General features: G+C 37.6%; 1 protein-coding gene across 2 annotated transcripts in view; it reads left to right on the forward strand.

Moving 5' to 3' along the window:
* The window catches only part of LOC107102325 (dihydropyrimidinase-related protein 2), a 30507-nt gene extending 25938 nt beyond the window's left edge, over window positions 1-4569 (forward strand). For both annotated transcript variants that reach the window (XM_015401586.1, XM_015401591.1), the window contains exons 10-14: window positions 34-175; window positions 317-487; window positions 2984-3163; window positions 3401-3566; window positions 4221-4569. In XM_015401586.1, the coding sequence (XP_015257072.1) occupies window positions 34-175; window positions 317-487; window positions 2984-3163; window positions 3401-3566; window positions 4221-4312 (751 nt within the window). In that variant the 3' untranslated portion in view covers window positions 4313-4569. The remainder of the gene's footprint in view (window positions 1-33; window positions 176-316; window positions 488-2983; window positions 3164-3400; window positions 3567-4220) is intronic.
* Window positions 4570-17653: the final 13084 nt, after the last annotated feature.

Raw genomic sequence — 17653 nt, forward strand, 5'->3', positions numbered from 1 at the left:
TAAATGTTTCTTTTTCCTTATCAATCGTTAAAGTGGAGACCTGCAAGTGACCGGAAGTGCCCACTGTCCTTTTAACACTGCCCAGCGTGCTGTGGGGAAAGATGACTTCACCTTGATTCCTGAGGGCGTCAATGGCACAGAGGAGAGAATGTCTATCATCTGGGACAAGTGTGTTGTATGTGTCATGAAAGAGGCAGAAAAAATTAGAGCAGTGAAACAATTGGTCAGGAATGATGTAGCAAACATGGAACATAAATAGACTAAAGCATCAAGGGACCCCTGCTCGGTTCTCATGCTCAGCTCTCATTCCTTCCAGGTGACTGGTAAGATGGACGAAAACCAGTTTGTGGGCGTGACCAGTACCAATGCAGCCAAGATTTTCAATCTGTACCCCCGCAAGGGCCGCATTGCTGTGGGTTCGGATGCAGACCTTGTGCTCTGGGACCCTGACGTAACGAAGATCATCTCTGCCAAGAGCCACAACTCTGTACGTTCCCATTCATTTTTTCTAATCAGTGTCAGCCAGAGGAAGGGGGATGTTAGTCCCCTTTCTCGGTGGTTGGGAAGACTTTTGGCTGTCTAACTGCTAAACAGGGTGTGGGCCTCTCATGGTGTCAAGGGAGTGATGTCATTCATAAAATCTGCCAGAGAACTGAAACACATCATCGTCTGATTGTTTGCAGGCTGAATGTCTGTGTATGTATTAGTAAAACAGAGAGCCCATTGCTGTGGATGCTCATTTAATCCTGTTATGTCCTTCAATTTCTTCTTGTTCCATGGGACAAGTAATGTATACAACTATTTGAGTAATGGGATGGCTAATCCTGCTGCTGATCTCATATTGGGATAAAGTTAGCCAGATTGCCATGACCTCACCCTTAGCTACAGTAGCTTTTAGGAAAGTGCAATTTATAAAGCTTTCATAATGGACACACGCAAACTCAAAACGCCCTTTAATGAGCAGGCCTTCTCCTCTGTTGGGATAAGAATAAACGACTGTGTTTCCCATCAGCTTATCCCTCTTATCCATACAATCAGCTCTTTTTATTAGCATTGAACCACAGGGAACACTGTGTAACTCCATAAAACAGTTAAAGGAAGAGTTTTGAGCACTGTTAAAGTAGAGTTGAGTAGAATAATTCTCTTTTCTATCAGCTGATGGAGTGATCTTTACTGTGAACAATTTAGAAAGAAATATTTAGGAGTACAGATGACAGCTACTTAAAAGCAGTAGATGTTAGTTTAGATAGTTCCTAGCCTTTGTAGCTGTTACAATAAGTAGCCATTACTTTTGATAACTGTCAGTTGGAGTAGCTGTTAAGTACTGCCAAAAGATATTAGCCTAAGTGCCTCTTAGCTGGTAGCGTTGGAAGTTAACCTTTGCAAGAGTGCCGCAAAATTGCAAGACTCGATTCTAAAAAAAGAATGATTTTCTCCTTTTCATGGTGAAAGTTATCAATTGTGCTGCTTAGACAACCCCCCCCCCCCCCCCCCAAAATCTAAATAACAGTGAAAACTGCAGAAAAGTACATTGAAGTGAGAGATTTAAACTGGGAAAGTATGATGGGAAAACAAGTAGGACCATTAGAAACTGGCAGAGTGACGATAACATAAAGACAAATTAAAAATTATGAGGAGGAATTAGATTTATTATTCATTCAATTTGAGTTTATTTAAATAGTTTGATAAATTATTATTTATTTTTTATATTTTTTATTTTCTGGGTATGAATTTATCCTCCTGTTTCCTTGTTCTCCATTTCAGTTGGTGGTGCTAATGCACTACATTTAATCTGCCAACTGCCATAAAATACTGCTAGTTTAGGCAGTTGCTAACTTTTGTAGATGTTAACCTAAATAGTTTTTAATTTAGGTAGCTGATTTACTAGTTGATCCATTAGACTCCTGTTTACTGCTGTAAAAAGAATACAACTCGGATATACTCCTTGGTCTTGCTTAAAAGTTCTGTTCAAGCTGTAATTGCAAGGTTATTCCATTTTGTTCTCAGAATAGAGTTTAAATCTGTAAACTAATAAAGGGATAATGAGTTATGATATGGCCTTATATAGTCCTAATAAGATAAAATAAGATAGACTTTATTGATTTCACAGTGGAGAAAATTCACTGGTCACATTGGCTCAATAGTCAAAAGAAGGTGCCAAAAGGAGGAAAAGGTACATAGGATATTTTCACAATGCGTCCATATATATACAGTGGATCGAAAAAGAAAAGAAAGAAATAAGGCAGAGATTTAAGGTGCATTATGTACATTTAAGGTGACTTATTCACATTTGGATTTGGCGTTATACATTAAAGTGGTACCAAGTAAAGAACAGTGAGGTGGTAAGATAATTATAACAGCTGAAGTCTCTTATTGAACAGGTTATTGCACAGGGTATTAGATAGCAATTGCATATTAGTTATTGCAGTTATAGTGTCGCAATGCAGTGACCTATGATAGTGCTTTTTACAAACGGGGTGTACAAGCCTAGTGGTTAGGGCATAGAGCTTGGAATTCTAAAGGTTCTGAGTTTAAGCCCCACTCCCACAGACTGCCACTCTGGCTCTCTGAGCAACCCCACACTGCTCCCTGGTTGCCCCACGATGGCAGCCCACTCCTCCCCAAGGGGATGGGTTAAATGCAGAGGTAGATTTCTCCAATGTGAGATCAACAAAGTTCAATTAAGCCTTTAACTAAAAGAGCTGCTCAGCTCCTCTACAGTCTGGTGCAGGGGGTGAGAGGTGTTGTCCATCATTGATGTCCATGATGGATTTCATGATGGATGATAAAAGGGAACATCTATATTAAGGTGATCAATCAATGTATTTCTCTTTTTTAAGCTCCTTTTGGGGTTTATTTGTTGGAAATGGCAGAGAGGAAGGTCAGAAAGTGTCAACTCTACCTTGTCCTTTTAGCTAAGTAAATAAAAAATATTGAAGTTCATTCAAAATAACTTTTTTCAAAATAATAATTTTTCTTTCAGACTGTAGAGTATAACATCTTTGAAGGTTTAGAGGTGCGTGGCGGGCCTCTCGTGGTCATCAGTCAGGGTAAGATTGTCTTGGAGGAGGGGGTTCTCCATGCCACTGAGGGCTCTGGGCGTTTCGTTGCCCGCAAACCCTTCCCTGACTACGTCTACAAGAGGATAAAGGCTCGCAGCAGGGTAAAGTGCTAAAGTCCTTAATATTCTTACTGATGATTGTTTGTTTTTATCATACTGGTAATTGTTAAGAGCTTATAAAGCTGATAAGCCACTATTCTGATAATGAAAATCATTTAGTTCAATTTAAAATGTTTACATTATTGTGAAAGCTCTATCCAGTGTGTTTACATTGTGGGGAAAAGTCTTAGTTTTGGTTTGCTCTGATCTGAATGTTGTATGTTATTTCTCTTACCACAGCTGGCTGAGCTGAGAGGTGTACCCAGGGGACTTTATGACGGTCCAGTCTGTGAGGTTTCCGTAACCCCAAAAACCATGACACCCGTTTCATCTGCCAAGACCTCACCTGCCAAACAACCCAACCAGCCTGTCCGCAATCTTCACCAGTCTGGCTTCAGTCTTTCTGGTTAGTCAAGAAAACTGACCTTTAGCTCCAATGTTCTCTTAACCCTGTAATGCCAAATGTGTCATATTTGATACATACGGTTTCTGAAATGTTTTGCATCTGACGCATAATTTAATGGTAAAAACTTTGCTCAAAATCCTATTGCACACAATCAGATATACCTGATAACAGAGGGCAGAAGACTACACAAAAAATAATCTTGACTTATCGCATAGTAATAAATTATTAATATCAAAAATGTATTTTTGGTTTGAAGGCCAAATAAGGACTTCAAACCAAAAAAAAGTAATTTTCTGTTTTGTTTTATTCTTGGATCGGGCTTTAAAGGGTTAAGATGCATATTTCTGTGTTTATTTCCAACCCACTTAACTATGTTAAAGCACAAATTTCCATACATCTCTTTTTTTTTTCTTTCATCCTTTTCTGCATTGTAATTCCCAGTTCCTTTTTTAAAGTCTTGCCGCTGTAAAGTAATGGTGGATTTTTGTATATGCACCAAAATTAACTGACTAAAAAAATGCTCAACATGAGGAACTCTGAAGATATTTGGATTTTACATGATAAATGCTGAGGAATCCTTCAAATGGTCTAATTAAAAACTGCAGATTAAACTTGAAGAATGCGTCCAAATAAACCTTTCACTTGTCCCCACAGGCGCTCAGATTGATGACAACATTCCCCGTAGGAACACCCAGCGCATTGTTGCGCCCCCAGGTGGTAGAGCCAACATCACCAGTCTGGGTTAAAGCTCCACCGCCACACCCCCACCCTGTGCCCTGCCGAGGAGGAAATTTGTCATAGGAGGGGTTCAGCTGGTGAGATCAGGTGGAGAGGAGATGCCATAACACATGAAGCTGAACCCCTTCCTTCACCTCAGCCACTCAGTTGTTCAGCATTGACCCCGACACTTCCTCCTTTGCAGATTTCTTACCCACCAACTTTCCAGTTTCCCAAACCTCGATCGAACCCAGTTAGAAATGAATAAGCAAACAAAAATCAAGAAAAAAAAAACAACACACTGCTTTTGAGCACTTTTGACAGCATTATTTCATTTTTTATATATATTGAACTTTTTTTTTTATTCCATGTTCTTTTATTACTTGCTTTGCTGTTTTTGTTAAGGTTTCAGGTGAGTCAGACAACAGAAAAAGTAAAGTTTAGGCAAGTTGCTGTATTTCAGTTGGTCTCTTTCTTTTGTTTTTGTTGTGGCTAGAATGGAGAATGGATACCAAATTGAACGGTCTTAACAGAGTTGCAGCCAGGTCAAAAAATATTTACTTTGTCTTGTTTTTATATAGAAGGCTGCCTTAAGAGTTGAAATAATTAAAGAGATTTTCTTATCCATGTTTGTTTATTTGTTTCTCACCGCAGTATATCTAGTAGTTTTCCACCTGTGGCTTTGCCACAGATGAAGTCAAGCTGGAAAAAGCAGAGTGCTTCACCTCTCAATTTTCATACATGCTTTGCAGAAACGGTGGTTTGGAGTTACGGTTGATAAAGAAAGTTTCACTGTCAAACCTTGCCCATGTCTTAATGTCCCTAATTATTCCTTTTGTGATATCCGTCATGGCTGGGAAGTGACTGATTATCCATTTTTTTTGCATTTCTGCGTTACTAAGGTGAACATTTCTTGTCCTCCTCACAGCCGTCCTCCATCAACCAACTGCTGCTTTTGCATAAAGACTGTTTTCTACTCATGAAAATCCCTCCTTCATTTCCACTCTTTATGTGCCTGAACCAACAGAAGTTGTACTGATATTTTGATTTTATTGTTTATTTTTTGTTGAGGTAAGTGAAGGATGTAAGATAAAAAAAGATGTAAAATAGCCAGGATTAACCGATTCAAAGGTGCCAGATTTTTGTGCTTTCATAGGGCCTATCCAACTCGATTGAGCCCTCTATAAAGGCAAAAAAGATCAATATCTTAAATATTCTAATGTTTTAGAGTTCTTACCTTGTTGTCAACTGCTTTTTAGTGTTATCTGTAACTAGGTGCCTAAGGGCTGAGCACTATTACTTTATGCTTGAACATAGACATGAGCTAATGTAGTTTGACTGACATCTTGTGTTGCTTTCGGTGAGGCATGAGACACCTAATGGAGGCGCCTGTTAAAAAAGAAAATTCATCAAAGGACGAATGAGTGTCAAAATCATATGTTTCTTTGGGAAGACATGAGACAATTAATAGAAGGCCATTATGTAGATATTTAATTAAAGTTATCTAGGGCAAATTTGTAAAGTTGTACTGAAACTGAACAATAAAAAAGCCTGATATATCAGAAACATGGACATGGATGGCGACAATTAAATGGCAATTAAATTTGCTAAATTATAATGATGAACACTACAGGTACCATGTTAGCAGGTTTTTTTATGTGCATACATGCATTGTAATGCTAAATTTCTGAATAATATTTGGCTATTGCCAATTAAATACTTTATATTAGCGGTAGCTAATCGTAATGGCCCGTTCGATTTACCTCACAAGTGGGAAGTCAGGGTGATGTAATCTCCAAGGTGATAGCTACAGTGCTTGCATGGTAACATAGGTATATTGTTACCATGCGGGCAGTATAGGGCTGACTTTACTTCCATAGGTTATATTTAACTGCTGCTAATATTAATATTTAAAACATGGCGTGCTAGCTAACAAGATCATGTTAACACCAAGAGCTGTTAATTGGGATTTTGACTTTATGACAGCATTTATGCTGAAGCTGCTAAGTTTAAGTCGTATGACTTTTGCTATAGGCGTGAATCTGATTTGAGAGATTTTTTGAAAAATGATTTAAACACCCCTCACATCACATTACTGGATAAACCACAAGCTGTTTTGCCCCTGAATTAAACACAGAATAGATTGATAATAATATCCACTAATTCTGGACCTTCTCTCACCACTCCTTTGGTTGGTTCTGGCTGTAGCGTTAGCTACAAACCACAAACATCTTACACTCTTCAGCCGTCTCTCATGGCAACCTGGTGCTATTATTGAAAACTGTGCTGACATGTTTTTTGAATTATTTTATTGTGTAGACTCCAAACTGTGCTGAACTTCTAAAACAGCACACAATGTTAGGAATACATAGAAAAATTTACTTTGTTCTCAAAAAAATTCAACCGTCTCTACAGGCGTCCCTCTGTGTCTCATGCCTCCTCCATCGACACACACAGTTTTACTCCTCTGATGCTCTGTCAGCTTGGATGCTTTCTTTCTATGCCATGTTATGCTAATGATATATGAGTGACATGTTTGTACCCAACATGCTGCAGACTGACAGGTTCTTCCTTCTGTTCTGAGGTTGTTGATGCTGTTGAACACCACCTTTCCCCCTAAGGCCCGTAGTCACCCCACACCTCCTCCTCTGTAAGCTCTTACCCCTACTTTTGTGAAAGTGAAACTGTGTGATGATTTTAGTCCTGGTGGCTGTGGGGTTTCTAGGACACTTGCTTGTTATGATGAAAAGATCATGTGGACAGCAATGTAAAGAAAAAAATAAACAAAACAAGGACTTCAAAATAGCACAACTCTTTGTTGTTCTTGTGTGTTGTTTGGGTCACAAAGCGCTTGGTTTATAACTGGGGTTAATGTAGGACTTTTAAGCATTCCTGAGTAGAAGGACTATACTGAGTAGACAGCCTTTCCTATTGTTTCCAATGTCGCTAGTTAAAAAAAAAGTACCTTAATACAATTTCACTGGACACTACTTCACCAAAGTCTGAAATAAGACCCAAGCTGCTGCCCTCAGGTTAAAGAAAAAACAATTTGAATGAAGTCAGAAAATAAGTCTTAACATTAACCGCTAATAGTCATCTCTAACTTTGTGGACAGTGCTAATTAAACAATATGAAACCCTAAGGAAGTCGATATAGAGCTAAGAATTGTTGATTTACTTATCTGTTTCTGAGTACTTTTCATCAACCGTTAGAAAACCCAAACAGTTCAAGAAGCATAGTTTATTCATGTGTTTCGCCATTTTGACTACAGGCTATAGTGAAAAGCATGTTTGGAGGGGTCAAGGAGAGGTGCTGGAATGGCAGCATAGTTAGCTTTTCTTCACAGCCCATGGCTTTTTTTTCCCCAAAGCTGCATACATTCACACTTAAGCTCCCTGGTTATTTTTATTTTGTTAACCCTACAAGCTGCTTAAGTTAATTTATATAGCACCAATTTATAACAATTGTTGATCTTAGAAAAACAAGACAAATGTACATCCATCCATTTCTTCCTGGTTATCTGTCAGAGTCACGGTGGAGCTGGTGCCTATCTCCAGCAGTCTGTGGACGAAAGGCAGAGTATACCCATGACAGGTACCAGTCTATCCCAGATACATAAAACAATGCACCACATACACTCACACCCAAGGGCAATTTAGAGATGCCAGTTAACCTAATACCGTAGTCATGTTTCTGGACTGTGGTAGGAAGCCAGAATACCTGGATAGAACACACATGCAAAGGGAGAACATGAAAACTCTGGAAAGACCCAGGACCTTCTTGCAGAATACAGGGCTTGAAATTAGGCCACCATGTATTTACTTCTGAACAGAATATATAGTTGATCAAGAAGTTCTAGTTATCATTGCGATCATAGAACGTCCTCTTTCTGAGCAGATGGCATTAAATCCCAGAGTTGGTGACTGTAACTCTTTCATTTGAAAGAAGAATTTTTTTTTTGTAATTGAACTTTATTGTTTTCACATTGGAGAAACTTACCTCTGCATTTAACCCATCCCCTTGGGTAACAGTGGGCTGCCATAATCAGGAGCAGTGTGGGGTCTTGCTCAGAGACCCCAAGTGGCAGTCTGTTGGAGTGGGGCTCGAACCCAGAACCTCAGGATGCCAGGATCTATGCCCTAAACACTAGGCCGCAACTCCACAAGGTAAGCCCCAAATCCACAATAAAGTAGTCAGTGATGAGAATGTTTGAACAGCCCATGTTGGCCTTAATGTGACAGCTCCATCCTGTAGACCTGATTTGCATTGCCTGTTGCACAAAGTTAATAAAATAATAAAGAGAGATTGCCACTTAATTTGTCTGCTTCCTAAATCGACTGCTAGTTGCCTCAACATTACACACTCTCTGTTTAAAAACAAGGGTGTGATTCAAACACGCATCAGTAGGCCGGCCAATTTCGGAAACAGAAAAACCTTATGGAGGGAATTCTCCAAGGCCTTTTCTCAAGCTTGTGGAAAATGTGTACGCTATCCTTTAAAGCAGACCTATCAATTTTAACAAACTTCTGTGACCAAGACGAGTGGTCAAATATCCAGCCAGAATGAAAAGGAGGGAATCAAGTCAGGTTGCACAAATAATAACAGTACAGAAATGCAAAAACAATATAAATAAAAGTCCAAATTCCAAAGACTGAACTAACTTCTATGGGAGAGTCCTTCAGAAAGGGCAAACATTCAAACTGGTGGAAAATATGCAGCAAATTTTTGAAACACCCCAAAAGGTTCAAAGGCAGACCACATCATGGTCATATGTGCTTTTCCAGAAACTGTCTTCATGATAGAGTAAGACTAAGGCTGTTGTTGAGGGTTGAGGAGGTCTTTGAAATCAGTGTGCTCTTAGAATTTTCAAGTATGTTTCTGTGAAGAGTATCTGACATTATTGGAGGGATTAGCAAAAGGTATATTTAGTATGTTAAGTGGAAGAGAAAAGATAATCAGCAATAAATGGAGGTTTGACATAAGTGCCCACTTTAGAAGAATACTGTAGATTAAAGTGATTAAAGATATGAGCCTACAGCAAGACTATTTTGAGAAATGTTGGAAATCATTGATGAACCTCAAGAACTCTAGATCTACATCATATAAATAAAGAACCTTTGATTTATGGCTATTGGTTTGTCTGTGTATTCATGATATACTGGAACAATCTATTAATTCACCTGAAATAGCAATAAATATTCTAATATAATAGCCCAGACTCAAGGTTTTAAAGAATGTAAAAAATATCAGAATCAAGATAGTTTGAAGTTTTCTTTCAAGAGATAGTCTTTTGTCCTTTTTTATTGTTTTTTTTTTCTAATCGAACATCTTTTTAGTGTCAAGCACCCTTACTGCCTTTGGAAGTCATCAAATTCACAAATGGAGTCCACCTGTGCCTCATTCCATCCCATTTTAGGCTAAATAAAGTTCTGTTTCACAACTATTGTGGGGTAAAAAAACAAAAAGACATTAGAAGTAATTTGTGCAGTTTTCCCAAAACAATGTTCAGGACTCCACATGGATGTGGAATGAGGCACTCTGGTTGGAAGAGGAAAAAAAGGAATAAAAAAACAAAACAGTAATATGTGGCTTCAAAGAGTTGCCTCAAGATCCAAAAGGGGTATGTTGAAGCTTCTTCACTAGGTGGCAGTGTTGTCCTGCTATTACGATTACTTCAGGCTTCTTCTGATGCACATATTTGCACACAATTGTTGGAGCCCAACATGTGTTCCCTTGGCTGCAAGGGCTTGGCTCCTGATTTCCCTTATTCTTATTTACAGCAGGTGCTTAGTAAAAATGAATCATATTCATATTTGCTGTGATTCTATTTGATCTGAAGTCAGTTGAAATTTTGAAGTTTGGATTAACCTTAAATTTGTAACATTTTATTTTTTTTATACATGGTTGTGAGTCTGTTGCCCAGAGATGGATTTGTGACCTGTCCAGGGTGTGCTCTGCCCTTCACCCATTGACTGCTGGAGATGGACACCATGCACCCACCCATGATTCTGACGGATAAGTAGCAGCAGTTGGATGATTGGATTTTATTATTTTATAAATACCAGACTCGTGACTTTTCTTTCAACTTAAATGCTCCTTCCACAAAAAAAAAAGAGTTTTATGAGACTTTAGTGACCCCTAGTGGGCAATTTGTGTAACAAAATCACACCCATCTTTTTATCCCTCCAGCACACCCTGAGCAACCGGTCAGGCGTAATTATTTCATCTAGGAGGTGAGATTTACACTTACATGTGTTATTGAGTTCCAACCAAAGAAATTGATTTTCAGAATCATTTAAACAGTACAAGGGAGGAAACAATTATTAATTCTTTGAAATCTGCTGGAAACCATTATGTGAGATTTTTAAGAAGCATTTCAGTTCTGAGAAAGTAAGATACCCCTTTCCATCATTTAATAAACATGCTTAACCTACATCTTCCAGTGTCTCTAAATGATCCAATACATGATATCAGAAGAGCCGTTAAGCCCATTTTTAGCTGTGAAGGAGTCCAATTGAAAGCTATCAATCTAATTAACAGAATGATCATTATAAATTACTTTATTCTCATCTTCTGTTTGGCAATGAAAGAAACAGATGCAGCCTTCATCATCTTTTGAAATCAAAATGCACTCACATCAGCTGGAAAAAAAAAAAAAAACCTTTTTTTTCTTGTCAAACAAATACTTCGAGCCAAGAGGTTCAGTTGCTGTGAAGAAGGTTGTCAAGACCAAACAGCGAAAAGAAAGGAAACCAAAAAAAAAAAATCACTTCTGTCCATGAACAACACAGGGAGAAGTTTAACATTCTGCAGGTTTCGTAAGAAACTAAAAGTACAAAAGACTTTTTATCTGAATCCCAATTCTCATTGTTTATTTGGAAAATCCACAAAACAGGCTTAAATGGGAGGCAACCAGAGTTTTGCTCAATTTTTCTGAAGACATTTCGACACCTGTCGAAACATCACTGAAAAACTCATTTAAGACTTTTTTGTGGTTGCTATGATCCTGATGACTGAGAATTTACACAGACATCTGGAGAATCTATTATCTGCAAAGACGAAGCTGAGCACCTAAAAAATGCCACAACAGAGGAAGATTTGTCCAAATATCTCTTCCCTTCTCTTCCCTTCTCGGTGCTTTTAGTTGTCATCACTAATGACTGCATCCCTGTGTTTCCCTCTAACAATCTAATCGGCACATTTTCTGGTGACACCACAATTTGGGACTAATTACAGACAATGGTGAGTCATCTTGCAGCAGACAGCTTGCAGTCCTATAGCTGAGCAGTGCACAGACAACACAGCGCCCTTCTAAACTCTGTATACCAGTTTAACTTTTTCACATACATATAGTCATCTTTTGCAACCTTAAACTTATATATATATATATATATATATATATATATATATATATATATATATATATATATATATATATATATATATATCCCCCAACCAGCAGCAACTACTGTACAACAAAAAACTCTGCTGCATATCCTTTGATCCTAAAAATTGAATTGTAACTCTAATTATATATTTATATATTAAGAGTATTTTTCTGCTTAAAGGTTAACCTCCACAACAGTCTAAGTTTCCATTGCTGCCACTGACAGATTTACTCCCTGTATTTTACTGTCTCTGACTAGCTTCCATTATCCCTGCCATGTTTTACAGTTGGAATATTGCATGAAGGTTAGGAGAGGTGCTGCAGACAACAACCATTTATAGTTTGATCTTCTTAGACCAGATAACCTTTTTCCTAAAGTCCAACTCCATTTTTCACCTACTGGCCAGATGTGTATGTAATCCATATGACCTTTAAACTGCTATTTTACCCAACAGACCGTGCCAGGGTCTTGCTTTGTTGTTTGTTAAAATATCCAGATGAGATCTTCACCTTGCAAAACCCCCAAAATATTAAATCATCCACTTAATAGGTTTTTTCCCCCCATCAAACGTTGTGATCATCGCTCTGAGAGCTGGCATTATTGCTTATTTCATTCACCTGCCTAACTCTGCCCCATTTCCAATTACCACTCCTCTAACCCACCTGCTCCTGCTTCTTTATATACGGCTCAGTCCCAGCTATCACGACAAGATTATTGATGTGAGATCATTGCTGATGCTCTACTCTAGCCATGTTCTTGTTTTCGAGGGGGTTAGTGTTTCGTAGTGTTCCTGTTCTGCCTGTTATCCCCTGAGCATGCCCTAGTCCTGTCTTGGCTCAGTGGAGATAGTGAGTTTTTAGCATACTCTAGTGTTCATGAGATCCTGCCCTGTTCTGCCTCTCAACTACTGAGCTTGTCTGTTCTCATCTGAATGTTCTGCCTCAACTCTCTGTAACCTCTCCTGTAACTCTGGACAAGCTTTTTCCTGTTCTCATCGGTATGCCTTAGTGGGCTTCTGACTCCTGGACCTCTTAGCCTTCCTGCTTACCCTCTGGTACTGCAGCATCTGGGACACTGTGGGCGGCTGGATTCTACCGTGTTATATTAATTCTATAATTAAATACATTTTTGAATGTATAACATATTGTTAAATATGTATATTGTTATATTTTTTAAACCTTGTTATTTAATACAGCCGGTGTAAACCTCCTACAGTGTTTGTTTTGTTATTCACACTTTCATTACTTATTTTGCGGATCCTATATCTGGTTGATTTAAAATTGTTCCCTTACTGGTAAAGCAATCAGTTCCAAACTAGCCTAATGGCATTACATGTAAAAGGGGAGATGTCATGTTTTATTAGGATTGCTGTTGCTACATAATCTTTCAGTGTTCTTGGTTATTGATCAAAGCTTTGGATCATTGTTTTAAAACTTTACCCTGCTTTAAACCTCTTCCAGATGTTGTTTAGCTTATGTAACAAGCCTCTAGGGCCTTCATAGAAACTGATTTGTACTGGGATTAAAATGGACACAGATTAACTTCTTTGGTTTAGAAATGAGACCATCTCTACAGTTAACATTCGCACTGGAAGTTTCAATACATCTTATTTGAAATTAAATAAAAACTCATATATTCTCACTATTCTTAATTATGCAATACTGATTTTTAAATGCGACATAGAAATGACAATTCTCCCCAGGTAGTTTGCAGTGATGTACTGCTTTGAGCAGCTAGTCGCAAGTTTGCTCTCCTTCTGCCTCAGCTGCTCTCTCCAGCTCACTCATAGGTGTGCAGAGGGAGAAGAAACAGCACAATCTCCCCAGTTAGACTTTCATTTTTATGCTTTTTCAAACTTAGGAGGCAATCTCCTCTGATGACGCAAAGCCATTGGGTGAAATGAAGGTGTTTGTCATAAGAAATGTAAGGATAGGTCAGTTCAATTACAGAGGATGAAACGTACAGAAGACACAGCGGGCTCATAGTATACACACAGTCATCTCGAGTATGTGGGGGTCATTTTAATTGGCTAAAGTTACACATCATTGTTAGTTATAGCATTTTTAGCACTTCCTTGGCCCTTTTTGTCATTAACCATATTAAGCTAATTGCACATGGCTAATTCTAAGTCCTTAATTAGTTTATCAGCTTTACCTTGTTCTAGGCCACTTTTGCAGGTTACATATTGCAGGTTTACCTATTGCCAGGATATATTTATCCGGGGTTCTGGGAACACCCTAGAAGCTCTTAGGATGATCTTATGAAGAAATTATTCTTCATAAAACGAAGAAATGTATAGAAAACCATTGGCATCCTTATCAGACTGCTATACAACTTTAGTCTTTGGTCAGAGACTTCTCCTCTTCCACTCTGTAAGACACTCTTACACTCTGTAAGTGCAAGAGGAGATGATTCTTTGCTGCAGCTACCAACATCTACAACAAATCATGGAAAAAAATAACATATAATTTACAGCGCAAAATTTGTAGCAAATTTTGCTAATGATTGCTAGCTTATTAAAAGATTAAGGATCTGTCCAGAGTCTATCCTGCTTCCTGCCCTACCCAAGAAATTCTGCAAAGACATACCTATAAATACAATAATCCAATGAGACCGAGCATATTTGTCTGATATATGTTAAGTCAATAGCTACAGCATTTTTCAGTTTCTATATTTAGGTAATACATGTAAAAGAAAGTTTGCACTCAAATAGCAGGACTGGTTTCCAGGGTGCCCATTCTGGATGTACACATTTCCAGTTAGTTAATTTGTCTGTATACATTTATCTAATTTTGTTTAACTCTCTGTCAGACTTTTTACTTATACTGTGATTTCAACCCTTTTTTAATGAACCCTGACTGGTGTTTAAAACGCAAACAACAAGAGTTCAAATCAGAAATTTCTTCTTATTGGCTTAGTAACTGAATGACTTTAGTCTGTCCAACCCAAGTCATAAAGTTTCCGTCCCTCCTCTGTAACTTCCGGTGTACCTCAGGGCTCTATCCTTAAACCTCTGCACTTCATCATTTGTCTTCTTCTGATTGGAAATATTTTCATTAAGTTTAGAATTCGTTTTTATTGCTACACAGATGACACCTCATTCTACATATCTTGCAAGCCTAACTCTGTGCTTCTACCTTCCCTCCTCAATTTGTTTGTGTCCGTTATAAAATTTAGTTTTACCCCAAATCCCTGAAGTTAAACTGTGGCAAAACTGTTTCTCCTTGTAGGAACTATGTCAGATTATCCAAATTATTTTCTCTCTTTCCATTGACAGCACCACAGTTTTCCCCTCTCCTCAGGTTAAGTATCTAGGTGTCATTCTTGATAGCTATCTATGTTAAACGTCTCAAATCCATTATATAAATTGTTTTCCATCATTGTAACATTAAACACCTCTCTCCTTCCCTGCCCCCTCACTCTGCCTCCATACTCATTTATAGTATTTTCTTTTCTCGTATTGACTGATGATGCTCCATTTGCATGAGACCAAAGCTTTGATCTCATACAAAAAAAACTCTCCATAAGCTCCAGCTGATCCACAACTGAAATCATTATGGGCACATCTTCATTTCAATACATCACCCTTGTTTTACAGCAACTTTGCAGGCCTCCAGTCGAATATAGAGTTCAGTTCAAAATTCTTGTGTTTACATTAAAGGTCATCCATCCCCCTTTACTTATCTGATCCCCTTCCTGTCACCTCCTCCTCTTACTCCCATAGATCTTTTTCTTCAATCCATCTTTCCACTATCTTTTTGCCTCAGTAGAGCAGAGCTTTCTCTCGCTCTGCTCCCAAACTCTGAAACTCTCTCCTATCAGACATCCGTAATATTGACACTTTTTCATCTTTTTAAACATAGACACCAGTTCAAGACTGTCTATTCTATGGATTTTAAATATTTGTGATGATGTGTTATCTGTTTTATTGCCGCTGTTTTAAATCTTAATTTGTAAGGTGAGCTCGAAAGGTGCTGCTAAAAAAAAAAAGCATTATTGTTTATTATTGTATGATATGCGGAGACTGAGAATAAGGAAATCTTAGTAAGTGAATTTTATACCTAAACCTAATTTAATTATTCTGGTTTATCCACTCCCCTGAGGGATTACCTTAGTCCTAATCCTAACAAATCCAGTATCAAAACCTAAACCTAAGTTGAGGCTATTTAATAAAACCATGTAAACTTCCTGTTAGGACTGGCTTCCTGCGATGGAGACCAACTTCCTGTGGTTTCATTAGACAGGGTTTATACTTCTAACATTGATTGTAGAATGGCGGAGCCCTGTCCCTGCAGTACGGAATGGTATCAAAACTGACTACTGTGTGTGTTTTGTGAATGTGTCTATGCTTAGTGTCTGCATGTGGGATGCTTGTCCTTCTTCCCTTGCTCTGTTGCTGCAGCCCAACATGGCAGTTGTTGAATTCTGGTTTCTATTGCTGGTCCTCACTTGGGAATCTTGTGGAAGGCTTTGGTTCTTTAATTTACAGGCATATTTGTAGAGGTATATATTTATACAATTTTTTTATATTTTTTTTTTTGTGAATTTTGGATTCAAAACAGATAAGTTAAATAGTAAGGTCACCTAAGTTACTTTACATGCAATTAGAGGGAGAAAGGGTTTTACTTCTTTATACCCCTTTTCAGAAAAATTTTATGACTTAATAATCATTAATCATAAATTAATCCATAATCAATGTCAGATTTCGGGCTACATATACTGACTAGTTTATTAAGTGGAACATTTTGTTTATTTTATTAGCTTCTGTCAATGTTCAAATGAATTCAATTTATTTGGAACTGAAAATTTTATTTATTTTAATGTTAAACCTGTAATCAATCCCCCTTTTTTGTGGTACTAGGTTGTTTGTTTGAAATATTTTCTGAAATTGATTTATCTATTATTATTTTTATAAATTGTTAAATGTGTAAAATAAATTTCATTCATTCATTCCTTCATTAAAAGTAGACCTGAAAAAAACAACTAAAGAGAGCAGAAAAACAATATTTTCATTTATCTGCAATTGCATTTATGCACAGTGAAATAAGTGGCATACATACATAACATACTCTGAAGGATTATTATTTAATATTCTACCTTGCACAATTTTGGTTAACTAAATATTGATTTTAGATCTTAAACTGATTTTGTTACTCAACACTGAGACACTGTGTCTCAGAAAATACCTCACACTGTGGCTAGATGGATATTGATTTTTATTTTCATATAGTTTAATTTTCTTCACTCTTGCTTCACAGTTCATCTACCCAGGTATTAAGTTGTGCTCTGTTAAACTAATTGGGGCCACCACCCAGGCATTGCAAAATATAATTCTTACATTAAACGAGACAGATATTAATTCCAACAAATATCTGAACCAATCGTTGGTAACTAAATCAGGTAAACCTTTTCAGAAAATGAAAATGACAAATATAAATTTCCATCTTGCATTAAAAAAATCATCAAATCAAGATGGGATTTTTTTTCATGGATGTCGGTGAAATGTTACATTGGTACACTTAGCGAAACCTTGTTTCCTGTAGAAGAATCGAAGGTTTTCAGAAGTCTTCTAGTTTTAAACTTAGCACATTTTCTACTTTGCTCTCTGTGAACAACCCAGCCTCTCTCACCTCCGGATTCATTTTCCATTCTTGTCATCTGCTTCGCTCAGTTGCCTCAATATTATTAATCATAATCATTCTTTGTGATGACACTTCACAATCCTAAGTCAACTGATTGGGTTAAAGCTCACCTTCTCAGTGACGAGAGCCTGGATACATTCATCATGACAGCATTTGCCTTAATGTGACAACGGCAGCGAAACCCTTTAAATCAGCTGCTTCATAAAAAATGAGAGGTGAATGTTTAATATAAGCCTCCTACATTTATTTCCATTAATATAATCAGAACTGATAGAGGCAGGTGCTACACCTTGTTAATTTTGCTTGATACAAACACTCAAGAAAGCAACAGTAAAGGAAA

Source organism: Cyprinodon variegatus, unplaced genomic scaffold (genome assembly GCF_000732505.1).
Source record: "Cyprinodon variegatus isolate N-32 unplaced genomic scaffold, C_variegatus-1.0 Scaffold32, whole genome shotgun sequence".
Lineage (NCBI taxonomy): Eukaryota > Metazoa > Chordata > Actinopteri > Cyprinodontiformes > Cyprinodontidae > Cyprinodon > Cyprinodon variegatus.